At 35.5% G+C, this 19,293-nt stretch overlaps 1 protein-coding gene across 31 annotated transcripts in view; it reads left to right on the forward strand.

Moving 5' to 3' along the window:
• NRCAM (neuronal cell adhesion molecule) overlaps positions 1-19,293 on the forward strand; it is a 155,331-nt gene that overhangs the window by 89,074 nt on the left and 46,964 nt on the right. For 13 of the 31 annotated variants that reach the window (XM_068933369.1, XM_068933384.1, XM_068933238.1 and 10 more), the window contains 9 exons: positions 239-256; positions 2,194-2,299; positions 5,204-5,400; positions 6,224-6,346; positions 6,743-6,913; positions 7,370-7,426; positions 9,531-9,642; positions 11,104-11,288; positions 12,751-12,882. In XM_068933369.1, the coding sequence (XP_068789470.1) occupies positions 239-256; positions 2,194-2,299; positions 5,204-5,400; positions 6,224-6,346; positions 6,743-6,913; positions 7,370-7,426; positions 9,531-9,642; positions 11,104-11,288; positions 12,751-12,882 (1,101 nt within the window). The remainder of the gene's footprint in view (positions 1-238; positions 257-2,193; positions 2,300-5,203; positions 5,401-6,223; positions 6,347-6,742; positions 6,914-7,369; positions 7,427-9,530; positions 9,643-11,103; positions 11,289-12,750; positions 12,883-19,293) is intronic. The other 18 variants (XM_068933298.1, XM_068933377.1, XM_068933272.1 and 15 more) reach the window with 3 other exon arrangements.

Raw genomic sequence — 19,293 nt, forward strand, 5'->3', positions numbered from 1 at the left:
TCATACCATGAAATTTGCAATAACTGTAGTATTTCTGACACAATGGAAATTGTTGGCATTTCAGGAATCACTGCATGGGTTACAGTGGTAAATATTTTCTTTTTAATGGTGACCAATGTACTTGTCAGAGATTATCTTATCTTCCTTCTCAAAAACGCTAATTTTCTTTTTACTAACAAATGTTTCTCTTTAATCTCTGTTTGTCCATTCACCTGCTGATCTGATGGGGGAATAAAAGCAAAACTTCTAGAAGAATGTAAGTTCCTGTCCACAAAAATCAGACTGTGTGCTGCTGAAAATTAATACCGATTGTGTTGCGAATTAAATTTACAAGCCAAATTCTGGCATTTTGTTTATAATTTGGTTTGCTGTGGCTAAATGTTTTGTGCATGCAGAAAATACTACTGTACATAAATCATTGTGCTATTTAAATGAATGAATTGTCTATGGTTTTCAATCGTATGCTGTCTAAACATTAAAATTTGTATTCAATATCAGCATGAGCAAAGTTTTACTACTACTTTCAGGAGTAAAGATGTTTGTTTAATTAATTTACGTATCTAAGTTGGAGGTGATACTTTTATTTCCTGTGAAAAAGAGTGTGTTCAGTTAATTAAGTCTGCCTAATCTTTTATGGGTTCTCTTAACTCAGCTCTAGCATCATAGTAAATTTAATGCTTGCAGTGCAGTGCAGTGCACAGTTCAGGAGTGAAGACTGCCTGTCTTTGATGTGCATCAGGCAGAATGTTGTACGTTGTACAGTGCTCATATCATATTCCTTACTTTTCCCAAGTAAGCATGTGACGTTCATTGGTTCTGAGAACTACCTCTGAGAGGGAAAAGACTTAGCTCTAGAGTGCCTCTCTAAAATAATACAAAAAAATTCATTATTCTGTAAAATATTCCCTCCCACTTCTAATCACTTTCCCCTCTGCAGTGAGGAAGAAGAGCAAACTCTAGCTCTGCGTGGCCTGTTCTTTTCTACTTCGCTATTATATAACATTATGATTCCATGATCTGAATTTTTTTTCTGGCTGCTTCGTGTGGGCAGTGCTTTACAGACCGTTGCCTCTTTCTATGTAACAAAGACTCCTTACTTAATATTTAATAATGCTTAAAATAAAAATCCTAGTTTTACAGTTTTTACTGGCTAGAATAAAAGGATGCAACATGAGAACAGAGCAATCTCTAATTTAAATATTTTGCTCAAGTGGCTAAAACAAACCCCAGAGCAGTAGCAGAGCGTATTGCCAGAGAGATTTACGGCCTTTGCACAGGGATGTTCGCAGGGATGCTAGTAACTGGTTCCTTTAGTTGACACTAAACTATAAACAGATTAATAATATTGAGGAAGACACGTTTATCACTATCTTAATATCATAAACAGGATTTTATCTAGCCAAAAAAAGTCTATAGATAGTGGTAATAAAGGATAAATTACTTCAGGTAAGTACCAGCTGCTTTGTCAGGCAAATAGATTTCATTTTATGCTGCTCATTCTAGGATGCTTCTCCTGCATCAATTCACAAAATTGACTGTTTTGTTTTGTTTTGTTTTAGGAGAATCAGTACTAGACCTTTCTCACATGATTACTCTATTTGGAAACTTCTAATTACTATTTTTTTTTTACTTTGTTCTTCCTATCTCTTGGCTATTCAAACACAGTTTTTACTCCTGAAAAGTAGCTCCTAGAAGCTTGCTTTTGTAGATTAGTTCAATCTGTTGAACACAATAAATTTATAAGAATTTTACACCCATAGAGAATATAGAAATTCATCCAATGATTAGAAATAATAAATGTTGTGTTTTTTGTTATTTCTGTATGTTATAAAACATCTTTTTTGTGTGGAAATAGGTTTCATGGCTGTTTATTCAGAAATATATATTGGACTCAGAATTGAAGTGTCCTTTGACTTCATGTTTGAAATCTAATGTATAGCAAATGGTATTCATTAAACTTTGTCATCCAGATCTTAATCTGCTGTAAATTGGCATAACTCAGTTTCTAAGGTAGTAGAACTACACTGATTTACAAGAGTAGAGGTTTTCAGCCAAACTAAAAAGGATACTTTAATTCCAGTCTTTGTTACTGATCTTATTGCCAATTGCAGTTCTGCTTTCCGACTTACAAAACTGTTGCTGATGCTTTGAAAATATTAAATTCCTCTCTGTTTCTTATAATCCACAATGAAGTGTCTCAGCCTCCAACGATAACTCAGCAATCTCCAAAAGATTACATTGTTGACCCTCGAGAGAATATTGTAATACAGTGTGAAGCAAAAGGAAAGCCACCGCCAAGGTTAGTAGTATTTATTTTACTTTTGTTGGCCTAAAAGCATAGGAAAAGGAGAAGAAAATAATTTAACTTTTGTAAACTAACAAGTTTGTGCATATATGTGTACTTTCACACGCATAAACATGCATGCACCCATCCTCTGTAATTTAAACAGCTATTAGAAAGTGATATAAATTTGAGTATTTCTCAACCCATAGCCTCATTTCTGTAGACGTCAAATAACTAGTATTTTTTTCTCCTCAAAGCTCCAAAGACATAATAATACTAGATTAATAGACTAATAATAGGTAACTGCCCATGGAAAGTACTATAAAGTATACCATACTATGAATTGGATCACATTCCAGTCTTTGGCATGATGTCTAATAAGTATGCACAGTGAATAAATTCAGATTATCTTAATAAACTCAAATTCAGGACATTAACCATTTTTTCTCGTAGTATATTTCATGTTTTCTAACTCATTCAATTCTTTGAGGTTCATCTTAAAACAAATAAATATTTTGTAAGAAATTAAGAAATGTTTGTCAGTATAAATGATCAGTAGCCTTGATTTATCAGGCGTATTTTACAGCTTTAAAAAAGTTCTGTTTTTAGCAGAAGTGGTAACCCTGTGTATACAACAGGTTCCTGACTGTCTTCCATTACAAGGCCCTGTTTCCAGTACCATGAGATGAGGAGTTCCCAAATATTTTTGCTGGGTACTTGCATTGGAAAAAGCAGTAGGAGTGGTGCATTCTGTTGTTGCTAGTAGCTGCTTCTGATTTCAGAGATTTTAAGACAGAAATGTGCATCTCTGTGTTTTCAGTAACATGTTCCAGTAAGCTACAACTTATTAGCAAGATTAGCCTATAATTGTTTGTGCAGCTCGTTAAATGTACCTCTACTCATGACTAAACAGGTTTTTTTTCTACGTTATTCCTTCTCTTTGCCTTGAGGTCATGGTCATTATCATGCTGGGCAGCAGAATACTGAAGATGGAGATTTTCTATGAGGCCCTCACCATTTTTAAAGTTCTTTTAATAGTAGGAGTGCAATAATACTACTGTGTTTATCGGCATTTTAATTTAACAGGCATAATGCTATTCTCAAGGATCTGGATGCTGACCTGGGTGATTACTTTGTGCTTTGGGACCACTGTACTGTTTCTGCAGATGCTTCCTCTGAACTCCTTTTTGGGGTGGATTTGCATAAGTGACTGTGAACACTATTCCTCAGACTCGAATACCTTAGTCGTGTGCCAGGGCTCCCTGCTCTAGAGCCTCACCGTTCTCATCAAATCTGTTTGTCACCTTGTTTCCCTGCTACAGAGGCAGGATTTAAGTGCAGAGTTTTCTAAGGAGGAAAATAGCTTGTACTTAGTTTTGCCTGTTTTTAAAGTTATCACATCCAACTGACTTATTTAAGTAAGTAACCTGGTCTATTAGTTTTTAAGCTCATCCTGCAAATGAATATTGGAATTTGAACAGCTGCAAAGCTATGAACCTGAACTTTCTCAGCCAGAATAAGTGTGAATCGTTTGTTAAAGCAGGGTGACTTTTGTATTGCAGAGAGTTCACATAAAGGTTTACGGATGAGCTGCTACGTATAGGTTGAACAGCAAAGATTCTCACTTTCAGATATCTCAAGGTCAGGGCTTAGTACCCCATTTTTCACCTCTCATTTGAAGCTATACTGTTTCCCCACATCCTTCAGTGTCATTGGTAGCTGAGGATTACAGAAACCCCACAGTCTGCAACTTCACCTGCAGATTCCTAAAGAATAGGTTCACAATTGGAGCTTGAAGGGCTCTAGTCCTCCCCAAAGCACTGTCGCTGTGTGCTCCTGATGGGGTCCACTCTCCCGCACTGCAGCGTACTAACTGTGTCCAGTCCTGCCTTCGTACTGCAGAAGGTCAGGGTGCAATTTAAGTCCCTTAAAATTTGAACTTTTCCAGTACTGCATATATTTATACTTTTAGGTAACGCTCTAACCAGTAGTCAGATGTAGTGCTCATGTTTGTATTTAAGGGTTTGAACCTGACTTGTAACAAGTACAAAATCTGCCATTCACAGAGTGGAAAACAGTGCTCAACACTTCACAGGCATTGCTCTAACTCTACGTTACTTTGTTAAAGGCCGAAAGTACAGTATAAGACAAGAATTAGTATTTACAGTAGTAGAAGTTGCACACTGTGAACCTCTACTTTTTACAATTCTATTGTAAAAGAAACTCATTAAAACTCATTCAAACTCATTAAAAGAGTTTTAATAGTCTTCATTTCTAGTGGCTCCTTTATAAAACATCTCTTACTCTAAGTAACACCAGTATAAATTTACCAGATTAGTTATGGACTATCAGACTAGAACATTTCATTAAGTGAATCAGTTGTTTGAGTTGCGGTAGTGAAAAAAAAATCAAACTCACCACGCATTCTTTAATTCACTGCAGTAACTTTAAAATGGCCAAATCTATTAAGAGACATGGTCTCCTGCTGGGACACATTTCATCCCAGAGCAAATTTTTAAAGGTAGGTTTATAAGCCCTTTCAACAGTAGGTTTTACAGTTGAAATGCTAATGAAGCTTTAGCAGTATCAGTTCTAGCAGATGTTACTGTATCATCTTTAGTAGAAAGGAAGGCAGTTTTTTTCAGTATATGATTTTGAATTTTTTAATCTAATTTTTAAAATAAAAATATTGACTTTGAAATAGCCAAGTTCTGCCAAACCTTTTATTTTAAAGTATTGCCAGATTTGTTATATTAAAGAAGTGCTCTATTACTTTCTTTGTATTGATTTAGTTTGAGAACAAATGTTCTATATAAAATACAATGTGTTACTAACAATGACTTTTTTCTTGATTCTCTCCATATGATCTGCAATAAGCTATTGAGGAAACGATTTTTATTTTTGCCTGTGTTATTGTAGCTTCTCGTGGACACGCAATGGAACTCATTTTGATATAGATAAAGATGCACAGGTAACAATGAAACCAAATTCAGGAACCCTTGTCATAAATATTATGAATGGTGGAAAGGCAGAAGCATATGAAGGAGTATACCAGTGTACAGCAAGGAATGAACGAGGAGCAGCCATTTCCAACAATATTGTTATAAGGTCATCCAGTAAGTGAAACTCTAATATTCATAAAATGTGAAAAACTTATGTTTGCTTATTTTCTTAGGGACATTTTGCTTGAATTAATCTCTTTTTTCCTTTCTTAAAAAAAGACATCTTTTTAATCATCAAAGCGATCTTCTTAGGAAGTATTATATTTAATGCATTTAATAATATATTGCATGTTCTCTTCAAAATTTCTTAGATTATTAAATACCCTGATTTTTTCAATACATCTGGATGACATATTTAAAATTGGACAGTTTATGAAACATTACGATTAGAAAAGAAAATTGTAAATCTTTAATGTATATCTTTGATTACTAAAAATGAGTAATTTTTGCTCTCTTTAATTAATGATGAACTGTTTCTATTGCTATTTCTGTCATTTTTATTTCAGATTAGTTTTTCAAGCTTCTCAGCTTAAATTGTATTGTTCTCACAAGTTTCATTAAATCAGTTATAAACTACTTAATGAAGGTCTAACTTTTTTTTTAATTGTATGCATCATTAATTTTTTTGCATTACCAAACTTCAAACTTTGCAAGATACTGTTGTAGAATCTTCAGTGATTAACAAAAATAATTTGAGTAAATTGATTATACCTTCAGTAAATCACTGTTGTAAAAAATCTTTTAAAGAAAACTTGCTTTCCTCCCAGGAAAACATAAAAAAGAACATAAATTAAATCTTTAATAAATATTATAGGAGCTAAATTTTTGATGTATATGGTTATTCTATATTTCTGGAATTTTGTGTGCAGTTCTTCCTTAAATTCTGGAATTTACATCAATCCATAGTTTGCATACGTGTTAAAATTGCTTTCTGTAGGATCCCCTTTGTGGACTAAAGAAAAGCTAGAACCAAATCAAGTTCGAGAAGGTGATTCTCTAGTACTACACTGCAGACCTCCTGTTGGCTTACCGCCACCTATAATATTTTGGATGGATAATGGTAAGATTTTTTTTCTTTTATGTAGACTTACTATACTTTTCTCAGTTTTTCTAAGCAGTTCATCAGTGCTTCCCAAGACTTAACACAGATGGCAGAGTTTCCCTCTAAGTTAAAATTCAAAGAATTTCCCGTTATGTAGCGAAGAAAAAGCAAGCGTAATGCGGCCCGAGAGCGCGAATGCAAAAGCAGCTGGAGATCTCAGTGCACGTTTTAGATTAACGCACTGAGGAGGAAAGCGAGTACAAGGTGCTCTAGAGTAAATGTCCAAAAGACTGCGGGAAAGTTGCAAAGAGATAAGCTGCTACAGAAAGCATAATGGAAGCAATGTGGAGTCTGCAGATCATAACAATAGCATGTATATTATAGTTGAAATAAACGTGTTCTTATTTTGCTTAGCTTTCCAAAGACTGCCTCAAAGTGAAAGAGTTTCCCAAGGTTTAAATGGAGATCTTTATTTTTCTAATGTACAACCAGAAGACACCCGTGAGGACTATATCTGCTATGCAAGATTTAATCATACACAAACTATACAGCAGAAGCAACCGATTTCTGTAAAGGTTCTTTCAGGTAGGTATTGCATTACCTAATCACATCCTAATATTGTATTTATCCAGAATTTGTCTTAGTTATTTACCAACAGTTAAATAGTTTTACACTAGGGAATTTTGTTATTTTAATTCTGAGTAATAAATTAAATTATTCTATAAAACTTGGAATATAATCTCCAATTTTCTTCATATATAATTTGTTTTAAATGCTGTTGATTTTTTCCCTTTATTAGGCTTTTTTCTTTTGAAAAAATATTTTGTAAGATTTGAGTTAATGAAAATTTACAGTGTAAAAAGTAACAGTTTTGAAATGGTTTTCATGTACAAGAATACCGATTTATTATTATCATAACTATTGAAACAAATTAATCGATCATTTGATTAACTCACCATGGCCCTGTCATCACCTTTTGATTCCCAGTACTTTGATTTATCCCTCTTTTATGCATTCTTCATGGTATTCTGTTTATTTCAGTGGATTCATTGAATGACACTATAGCTGCTAATTTGAGTGACACTGATATTTATGGTGGTGAGTTACACTGGTCCCCACTGATACTCCCTATTTTGCAGTAGCATTTAGTTAACTAACTTCACCTCCATGGCTACTTAACCTTTGCTCCCTTTCCAGTTTCTAATAAAGGTGTCTATTAGTACTGGTGATAATATTTGCTTTAGAAAGGGACTGCACAGTGTGATACTTTAAAATATTTAATGTTTTACTGTTACTGTAACATAGCTCATAAAAAAAATACCAACTTTTACAATAAATCAGTCCTTTCACACTGGGGCAGATTTTACAGAATGTCTATTTAATTGCTTCTGTAATGTGTTACTTATTTACATTTTTCCTACAATTTAACTGATAATTGGATATACTCATTATCACTAGGACTATTCTATGTCACATGCTACATCATAAGTAATAACAGTTAAGTATTTAACAAATGCATTTCACATTTAATAATTTCTTGAATGTACCATTCATTTTTAATGTGTTTCATGAGTGTAAAACTACAATGAATTAAAATCTAAACATTTTAACACTATCTGCAAAGTTAACTTGGTAGAGGGAAAATGAGTTTTGTTTGTTTATTTGAGTTGATCTTTACATTAATCCAAGTAGAATTATCTTTTTTTGCATATTGTGACTGAAATCCTCCTCAACAGGTATACATGTGTTTAGTAAGGCTGACTCTGGAGCAAGACTGATTTCATATGGGTTGAAGTTTTAGATGCCCCCCAGTTGATATTGTATGAGATAGATAATGAAATAGAACTAATGCAGTGTATTGTCTTTTTTTCTTGTCAAATTACGCTTTGCAGATACTAATCCTTAACTTACTGAAATCTAAAATATAGCAAAGGCATAGAATTTTTGTAATTCTCTGCAAGAAAAGAAAGATTTCTTTCAAGAATAAACAAGAAATAATTACCTGAATGCAGTTTAATATAGAAACTGCAGTTAGTGCAGAGGAAACAATTCATTTGGCTCACAGCTTAGAAATACCAGAGCTAATTCTCCTGAATTTTTAAAATCCTGCAGAGTGAGTCAGTGACCCTTTGTAGAGCAGAAACTGGACACATTCTTATTGCCTGTGACTACTGACTGTGTTCTTCACTCTAGACTGCTTTTTTTGTCCCTCATTTTAAAGGGAATCGCTCATGTATTAGGTTTTAAGGAAGTCACGGGAGATACTGCACGCAAATTGTTTTAAGAGTTCTATTTATGATAATCTATGAATAAATCCTATATCCTAAGTAAACAAGAGAGAAAAGTGTTTGCTTCTGCCCACATTTTTTAGAAGGTGCAATAATTTATTGTAATGATTTAGACTACTACACTTTACAGCAGGTTAATTGTATGTTATAAAATTGCTATTGAACATTAGAGTATTTACAGAACACAGTCTGTTGTTCTGATTTTCATGAAGGCACATGAAATATAGTAGACTTCAGAAGCCAACAGAGTATCATTTCTGGCTGTCTGTTGATTGGTTATTTCTTGTGAAAAATGGTTCATAGTTATCAAATTGGAGAATAGTTTAAACTATATAGCAAGAGGAGAAGACATGACTAAACTTCACAAGAGACATCCTTCTTGGTCTAGAAAACAATGAATAAAGCATAGTGCAAAGTGGAGTGCACCTTTTAGCACTTTGGTTTATATTCCTGAATACAATAACTTTGCTTTATTTATATTTTGATGGAAACCCCATAACTTTGGGTGACTTTCAGTCTTGCAGGATGACTCAAATCAGTTGTCCCTCACACTTTGAAATAGTTCTGCTGAAGTGAATAGGAGCTGCTTAGGATTAGGGCCCTGTGTGCACCCATCAGGCTGCATAGCTGCCTGTGTAAAAATATATCAAATGCTCCCCTCTTTAATAATAAGGTTTTTCATTTATGTGTTCAAAATTATAGCATTTCCCATGTTGAGATATGATTCTATTGTGCATGTATGTCTGTGAAAAACCTAATTTATTGAACTATGTCATTGTGTAACAAGGTGATTTTTAATTAAATGACCAGTGTGCAGCAAAATTTCTGTCCAAAATGTGAGAATGGGTGTATGCATTTGATCAGTATTAAAATACAATTCAGAAATTCATTATTTTAATTTTTTCTTGTTCCAGCCAAACCAGTTACAGAGAGGCAACCGATCCTTCTAACACCAACAGGTAGCACAAGTAACAAAGTGGAACTGAGAGGAAATGTGCTTTTGTTGGAGTGCATTGCAGCAGGATTGTGAGTTACTTTTTAGCCAGTGTTTCTTTAATTAAAAATAAAAAGCCGGAGAGAAACAGTTCAGAGACACTTTTAAAGTTACCACTTTATAAGCCTAGGGGTTTTAAACTTACCGTATTACAGCCTCAGAAACAAGACATGTAAAGTAGAGTGGATTTAAGGAAGTCAGCCATTTTTGTGGGCCTCAGAGGGTTTTAAAACTGAGAACATAAATATTATGGCCTCTGCTTTCTCAGATCCCCAAGCCACTATACATAGGATTCAGGTTGTGCTAGTGTTCCTTTTCAGGACATAAGCAAGAAACATCATGGGGTTACCTTGGACACACATCTGCAGAATTGTACTGAGGACTTTGTCATCATGCGCTAATAGAATGCCTGAATCAAGCCACTGTTTTTATTCTCTTAAATTTACCACCATTAGGCCCTCAAATTATATTCAAATAGAATTGGCTCTGGTAATCTTCATGCACAGGTTTACTTTTGTTCTTTTTGCCAGCCCTGCAGTATTCAGTGACCCAAGCTCCAGTAAAATGACTGAATAAAAAAGGGAAAAAATTGGAACATTAAACAATATATGTAGCTTTGTGTCTTCAGCCTTTATATAATTTTCTTTTTTAGATGTTTCAGTGCGGGAAGCTCACATCATAGTTGTCCACAAGGGACCAGATTCAGCTCTTCCATTTGTTTAAAGCAACTATTCCTGGTTGTTGATACCATGATTTAAATTCAGCTTTCCTAAGTGTCTCTTCTATAAAATATGTGATATTAGACTTATATGGGAGTATTTGCCTTGAATCCTGGTATTTGAAAGGGGACATTTTAATCAGTAAACAACAACTTGCAATTTGTTATAATTTTAAAAGTGTATCTACATGAGTTTGGATAGCTCACCTTCTGTGGACAATGCAGAGCTTCGCCAAGATTTAGACACACTGCAGTGCCAGGTAACTATACCTGAGCCAGAACTGACATTTTTTCTGTAATTCTCATAGGAAATTTTTCTGTCTTACAGCTCTGCTGTAACATTTATGACAATCATGGAGCATTAGGGTATTGCTCATGTGAAGGACAATTGTAAACTTGTCATTATTTGGAAGCTACCTTTAAGGTGCTGGGAGCATCAGCTGACCACAGGAAATTGTATAAGTGCAATAAGATTTGAATTATATTTGTATTCTTTTGTTATCCATCAGGGATTCTAGATAGTCAGCAGACAAATGTATTCCATAATTACTGGGCCTACAAACAGATGGCCATTGACAGTGTTAGTGAAGCTTGTCATTTCCTAGAAACAAATGCTGGCATATTTTGCAGATTTGCTGGACATGCCCCAGAATCTAGGTGAAGACTCTTAATATAATTATTTTTAAAATATCTGTTGAAAAAACTGAATCGACTGAACTCCTAGTCTTCCTTTATTCCTGGTCCCTAAATACAGTCTATGTTTTTGCTTCTCCAGACCCACACCAGTAATCCGCTGGATTAAAGAGGGTGGGGAACTGCCAGCCAACAGAACATTTTTTGAAAACTTTAAGAAAACTCTCAAGATCATAGATGTTTCTGAAGCTGATTCTGGAAACTACAAATGTATAGCAAGAAATATATTAGGTTCTACTCACCATGTCATTTCAGTAACTGTTAAAGGTAATAATAAAATAATCCCTAATTTAATAGTATCAGCATCCAAAATGCAAGAATGAATTTATTCTTTTTGAAAAGCTTTCTAGGATAATCTATGGCTGCAAGAGTGAATGATAGTGGTAAAAAAAAAATGTGAGGAAGTGATCATTAAACCAACTAATTTTTCCATCGGAGGGACATCTCTCTCTAACACATCCCTATTTTAATTTATCTTATCAAGCAAGAGACTAAGTTGAAACTGTGTTGTAATAACTGTAAAATAATTTCTTAGCTTGTACCTGTGCTACATTTACTTTAGATCCTTAGATTACCTGTCATTAGTTCTTCTTTCCCTTCTTTTTTATCTCTCTCCCCATCTTTCTTCCGCAGCTTCTCTTTATTTTCTTGATCTTTTCTACTCTCCGTTAATATAGCCCTAATTCTTTCTCTACTGTATTTTTCTCATTTGTCTATTTGTCTCATGTTGCTATATTTTAATTCCTTTTTCTCTCCTAATTTACATTTCTGTCATTCCACCTCCTTTATGGTTTTTACCACTTGTATCCAATGATGATATCTTACTAGTTCTAAAATACAATATGTTGGTCTAAATAGGACCTGTGGGTTATGTGCTTTGAACATCATAAAAGAAAATATTTGGGATGATAGCTAATTAGTCTTTTAAGTAATCAGCTGTAGTGTTCATTTTGCATGCTAAATATCTATTTTTATTAATGTAATCTTTTTGTAGTCCAAGTTGTTTTTACGGTCAAATTCTAAGAGTAGAGATTTCATTTTCTTTTTGCATCTATCCATCAATCTAAAATCTGAAATGTAATTGCAACATTTGATAACATATGCTATTTGTGGTGGATTATTGTACAAAAGGTGATGACACAGATGACAACCTTTCGTTCATCCATTTTGATACCTGTGTGTTTTTCAGCTTTCTTAGCTAAAGGTCTGGCCCTACTACAGTCGCCCATTGAATTCAGAGGCCAACGATTCTGCCATTTCTAAGTTTCACTCTTGACATTAAATCAATTTGCATAATCTAACCTAACTCCAGTTCTATCAGCCTAAATACTGTAACCATGGATATCTCTGAATTTAATCAAAACCCCACTCTATCTGCTGTGAATGCCATAGTCAAATAAGTTTTGCTTTCTTTAGGAAAAGCAAATTAGACTGAAGACAGGTAACACTCTTAAGCAAAGAGAGAATCTCCTTACTTGTCTCAGAATTTTGAAGTAAACAGCTACCCCCTTTTTCAGCGCAGTGGGTGGTCAATAGCTCTGTTTAACCAAAGTGCAATTTTACCAGATAATTTTTGAGTATCACATATGTAAAAAAATTAACAATGTGAGTGTATATCTAGAGCTATATATGCTTTTTTGAATTATTTTATTGTTACAGTGACTGTACCATATGGTTTTCTATATATCAGTTTGGAAAATGATTGCTGTGTTTCTCTTCCTAACTCCAGCTGCCCCATACTGGATAACAGCGCCCAGAAACTTGGTCTTGTCTCCTGGAGAGGACGGGACGTTGATTTGCAGAGCCAATGGCAACCCAAAGCCTAGTATAAGCTGGTTAACAAATGGCGTTCCCATAGCAAGTAAGATTTTTAATTATCTTATAGGAGGATGAATAAGGGAATATGAGGAATGTCAGCTTTTTCTAATGTAACTGAAGACTATATATTTGAGTAGTTTTAGCCTGAAGGTTAATACTAAATTATAAATGAGATGGTAAAAATGCTGGAGTTCATAAAGATGGAAAGAGAAAATATGCCTTTGACGTGCTTGAGAGCATTAGAATTTGTGAGTGCACACCTGGTTATCCCCTCTGGTGTTCTGCTAATGGTATAGCTGCAGGGATGGGATCATAACAACCAAGCTATGCCATATTCCTTTGACAGGGATATTGTTGGGGTAAAATTTCTATCATTGTGTTGCTTTGGCAGTCACGTGTGCTATCTCATTTGGTGCCAGTTCTTTGTCTAAGAATTGAAAAGGTGCCCTAAAAGGTTAGGCACTGAGGTGTACAGAGCACTTTTGCAGGTTTAGAGCTTAGAATATGTTTTAGCCATCAAGGCTTAACCCTAAAAAGCAGTAACAAAACTGACTGGATGTGTCAGCAACTGTCTGGAAAACAGCTTGTGCTAAGTAGGTGTCAAAGAAAAGGAACGCCCAAGGCAGTGAAGCAGCTGTTTCTCTGTATATGGATAAGAAAAGCAACCCTGAATTGGTGATTGAGTCACTTAACTGATAAACTGTTTACAGCCCTCCTGACTGCTAACATCTTCTGCAACTAATAATGAGATTCCCTTTTGCCCTGTGTTGCTTCCTTGTCAATGCCATAGGACATGCTGACAAACAAGTACATCTTCCAGGAAGCAGTGATGCGTCTTGCATCCTGGCAGGATAGCAGTAGAACATGAAGAAATATGATGTTTTCAGAAGCAGTTGCATGGTGCCACCAAATATTAGGGCATCCACTTCCCAAATATTAGGGCAGCATATATTGGCTGACTCGCCAGGAGGAATCAGTATGCCAAAGTCCGATGGAAGAGAACTCAGTAAAAATTAGGAGACTTTAATGAAATTACCCAAGACAGGAAAAAGATAATTTGGTAGCTTAGCCTTGTGTAAAAGGTCACCCACTACTAAGCAAGACTGAAGTCTTATCCACTTTAAATATTTAAGTAAAAGTTTACTGGATGCTCCAGTACACTGAATCTGTCAGGGCATCTAAGAAAGAGAAGCAGCATAATCACAGAAAATGCAGTTCTTATGAATCCTGTGATTCTGTAACATTCTGAATTATCAAAAGCTGGTCTGGAGACTCCTAAGTACAGTGTACTCTTTTGTTCACTTGTTACTAAGTGATAAAATTGAGCCCCTGTTCTTCCAACTGAATTATTAGTAAACTGTAAAAGGAAACTAAAGCAGCTGTTTTGGCTTCAGGGCAGTGCTGAGAGAGCAACACCCATGGCAGCATTTCAAAGAAAAAGAGCTACATTTGAATTTCAAAGCCCTGCTGTCATCATACATCTCACAATGTGCCTCCTGTGGCCTAGTAATCTGTTTGCAATACTTTAATTTTCTATTGGAAAGCATAACTAGGAGATGCTTAATTCTTCCAATTTTGTTTCTCCATAATAGAGTCAGACAAGGAAGGGAGAATGTTAAAGAAAAAACCATTCGTCTATATCTCGGTCAAAGGGTGAGGCTTAAACACCAAAAGAGGAAAGAAAGAAGGAAAAGGGAGGAAAGATGAAGAGCAGCTTCATAACAAAATAAAGAAAAAATATATATTTTGACTATCTGTGAAAAAAAGAGCAACGGTGTACATTTTGCCAGATTGTATTATCCAGACTACAAACATTTTTGAAGGAAGATTTTAGGTTCCTTTTCAGTCTTTTAATTCATTTTCATCAACAATAATACTTTAAAAATGTAGTTCGAATTTACAGCAAGCTATTTCAGATCCTGGAGTGATAAGGACCTAACCTTACAATGTTTACTCACAGGATTAATTTGAACTTACATGCATAGTCCCACTGAGGTCAATTAGAATTACTTTTGCAAGCAGCAATTGAAAGTTCAGGCCATGACTCTGCTTTGCCTTATGCTTCAATTAACGTTCAAGTTCTGCATTATTTATAGTGCTGCATAATCCGTTGTGTTTTACTGCTTAGATAGTCAGCATGGTTTTACAGAAGGGAAACCATGCATAAAGTATCTCAACTTTTAAGAAAGTAACAACCCAGAGTAATTGGGGAGGGGAAACACTTTCATAATTGGACTTCAGAAAGGCATTTCAAATACTGCACAAAAGACTAATTTATTGGTTCAGTAGTTTTGGTTCATGGTGAGCTATTAAATATTAAATACACACACTTAGATTTAGACAAAGTAGTACACTGAAAAGCTCTGTTTGCCTTCTTTCAACATGTCCTTTGCTTGTTTATATCACATTTCACATTAAAACTTAGTTTTTAGTTAGTCTCCATTAGTCTCACATTGAATTTAAGAGAAAAACATTAGCTCTTAGATTTGCCTCATGAAAGGGCTTGATAATCCCTGTCTGAGAGATTTGTCATCCATTGCATTCCTTGCAAGTACACACACAGGCTGTTCACCACAGCCACGGGAGGGTGGGGTGAAATCTACTGGACTCTGATGCCCCGAGAAATTCAGTCTCAAGGAGGAGCGAGCTGCCAGGACAGGCATTTATCTGCCACTTCTGCTGTCACTGTGTTGGAACTATGCATCTGGCCTAATAACTGTAGTAGATACGAGAAACTTTGATACTCAGTTGTATGTATCATGTGTAAAATAGTCAAAGGACAGTTGTGGCTAGTGCATAGAATAGAGAGAGATGCTGCAGGCAATAACCTGCTGTCCCTTTTGGAGTTAATAGTACTGTCAAAATCAGAAACTTGCCTGGAACAAGGATTAGAATGATCTCAGGAAACTATTTTTCTGACGAGCAGGTTAGGTTAATAGAAGGAAAAGGACATCTTCCATGTCCCATCTCTTCCAAAATTAAGTCTGACAGTTCTCTGTAAGGGGTAGAGTAAGGCAAAATTGGATTACATTACTAAATCTCTTTTTTCTTGTTTAGTTTCCGTCTTGGTTTTGCTCTATAGTTTCTGAAGTATGTCTGCTGCACTACACTTGTGCCCACCTTTGCTATTTCACTACCTGTTTTTGTCCTGCCTGTATTCAACTCTGAAACCAAAACTGAAGCCTCTGCCGGGTCAAAACTTCTACAACTTTTCTGCATATATCACTAGATCAGTGTTCAGCTGCACAGAAATACATCTGTAGTTCTATGTGACCATGAAACTTAAAGCCAAGTAGGGTAAACCATTGCTTAAATGGCCCTCCTTCACCTTATCCTTCCTTACTCTTCTCTCCCCCAGCTTCCCTCAAAAGGCAAAAAAAGGATTCTAGTCCCATAATGTTCTCTAAATACATAATATGCTATTTTGGCGATATGATCACAGATCTGAGAGGACAGATTTGTCTTGCATAAGAACCCTGAGCTGGGTTAACTGGATGCTCATTCATAGACATTACAGTAAACCAGGAGTTCCCCGCATTAGGGACATATCTTCTTACCAAGCCACCTCAATGACTACGCACTGGAATGTTCCTCCCAGTTTTGTTGGTTGGTTGGTTGGCTAATAATGTTAAGGCCTGATCCTATCACACTTTTCTGCTATTTCAGCTAATTAATCTAAAAAGCAAAAGTCCAACATTATACGAATAATTCTATAAAACCCCATCTCAATCACTCATTTCCACAGAAGGACTTTTCTAGCTTTGAGAACGGTTATTATATTCACAAATTACTCATGAACACGAGCTTTTGGAAGAAGAAGCAAGCCAGGAAGAACGATAGATTAATTTTCAGCAAAAGTTACTACAGTACACATGACTCTGTAATCCTTTCAGAACTTGAAAAGCATACGTGAGCATCACTAGATGAGGACCATATGTTTATATGTTTCCAAATTCATATCAAGGGGGAAAAAAAAACTATTGTCTTTGCTTTCTTAATTTTTTTTCACAATCGCAGGGTCGTCAGAGCTATTCCTGAAGTTAAAGTTGTTCGAAATCATGTCATGAGCCATGGTTGGTCTCAGCCACCAGTTTACTTTCACTGTTATCTGTGCATAAACTTAAGGAAAGAATTACAGTAATGGTAGAATTATGACAAGCATTCAGTATGAAAATCTAAATCAAATAATCGTCAGTGCTTCTTTGAAAAACAATATTTTCCTATTGATGCAAAATGATACCACAACTCAGCTTTACTAAAGAAAGACTGACTATGCACTATAACACTTAAACAACAGACTTTCTGTTATTACATTGCTGTCAGATTTTGAGGGGTATTGTGTAGTTCTATAGTCCAAAACCATATTATTCATAAATTTGAAAAGCTAAAAATTACTGTCTGAAAGGTTTTCCAAAAATAGTGATATATAGTAAATGCATAGCAGGAATGATTACCTATGATTTGCAGGTAAGATTTGCTAAAGAGGATGCAGGCATCTAAAGACACTCAGTAATGAATAGTTCTGCTTTTTTCCAAAGAGAAATTCTTCTCTTTTTCACTGTGTTTGTCTGAGACATTTTACTGCTCTAGGTAAGATAACCTCTTACACGTGTCAAGATGTCTGTGAATGCATTCTCATTCATATGGGGAAAAGCAGCCAAGTAATTTTGTTCCTTTCTCTTCCAGCATGTTTTCAGCTAGAGGGAATCTCTAGTACAACATCTGAGGATGACATCAGCATTTTCACTGTAGAATAGAAGCAGTTAGTACTTACATATGCTATAAACTATGACTAACTTCATATCTTAATCATTTTCTGTCAAAAAATTCATGTCTTTCTTAGAAATCAGGCTGAAGTTTGTATTGCTGGTTTGGACTGATAACATCACGTTGTATACTGTGTCATCATCAGTTGGCAATTGTTCTGATCTTCACTGTGTTTAATTTCCTGAATGTGCGCAAATATACATTGAACAGCAATTAGAATTGGTCAGGAAAATGAAGTACTTCAGCAAAAGAGGGAAAAAAATGGCAACAAAATCTGTTGTTTTTCCATCTAGTTTCAAGCATAATGGCGTGTTTTAACCATATCTGCTCAGAAAGCACGTTTGATTCTACCTTTTTTTCCAGAAAAATGAATGGTGCCCTAAGTGATTATTTAAACCTACTAACCAAGGTAATTGCTTGGGCTGTCTAAGATCTATGAAAAAGAATGTGAATATGCATTCAGATGAACAGAAGCTATTCAGGATGCTGATGACTAACTATGACAAAAGTATCTGGTGGAGGCTATACTTTCTCTGTACAGGAATATGCTGTATGTAGCTATCATATCATCAAAAAGCTATCTCATTATACCCAAGATCAAAAAATAAGGTGAAACAAAGCAGTCCAGTCTTTGTCCAGAAAAGATGTAAGCATATTCATAAGTCTTTAAAAGACTGAGATTTGATAATTTGGGGAGTAAATGTTGGCTTTTACAGGCCATAGCTATCTATCTGTAATAGCAGCAGAACTCTGATGGCAAATTCCCATTTGTTATCCTAATTGTAGACACCTATTTTAAGTGTTAAATAATTTCTTGATACTTAGAGTATCAATGTAAATTTCATATTTGCCAGACTTCTCAATAGCATTTTCTTCTTTTCATACAGCCATCCTGTAATGTTGCCATGGGACCAGAATCCCAATAAAGGCAAATAAGCTCTGCCTGACTCCAGCAGTCAGCTAAATGTTTCAGATCAGTAAAGGAGTTGTGTGATATAACATCTAGCTTTTTGGGCCTGGCCATGCAAGATGAAGTGTAGCACATGGGCGAAGATATGTACGTTCTGTTTGTGTTGTATGGGAGAAGTAGGTGTGTCAGAAGACAATCTGTAACGGACAGCGATCTCAACAGGCAGCTTTCTAAAATAACTGCTGTTGAGCACACAAATGGCTAGACTGGTCCAGTGGAAATACTAATTAACCTGATACTTCTCTCAGGTATTTTTCCCCCTCTAAGGACCCACAGCTTGACACCCTTTTCTGAAAACAAGCATCTGCCTCTTTTCCTTCAAAGGGCTGAGGAGAGATTTCTCTTTTTCTTCGATAAATGCAGCAGCAGGAAGAGAAGGTGCTGCCCTTCTTTATATATGATAATTTAATGGTTAGGTTATTTTTTTTAAGATCCGGTTCAGTCTTCAGCCAGAGAGGATTGAAATTACTGATGGCTTCTATCTCCCTGAAAGGAACAGCCATATGTAAGTTATATATGGGAGTGTGTGTGAGGGAGGTATTCTGTGCAGCCATTAAAGGTGTGCCAGCATGCAGAAAATTATTCAAGACTCAGTGGACAAGAAAGAAGGGAAACACAGAGCAAGGGGCCAGGACTAGCACAGTAGTTAGAACACCCACTTGGGTGTGGGAAGTACTGCTACTATTTGGGAGGATCGTTGTAAGTATTTTCCATTTA

Source organism: Struthio camelus, chromosome 1 (genome assembly GCF_040807025.1).
Source record: "Struthio camelus isolate bStrCam1 chromosome 1, bStrCam1.hap1, whole genome shotgun sequence".
Lineage (NCBI taxonomy): Eukaryota > Metazoa > Chordata > Aves > Struthioniformes > Struthionidae > Struthio > Struthio camelus.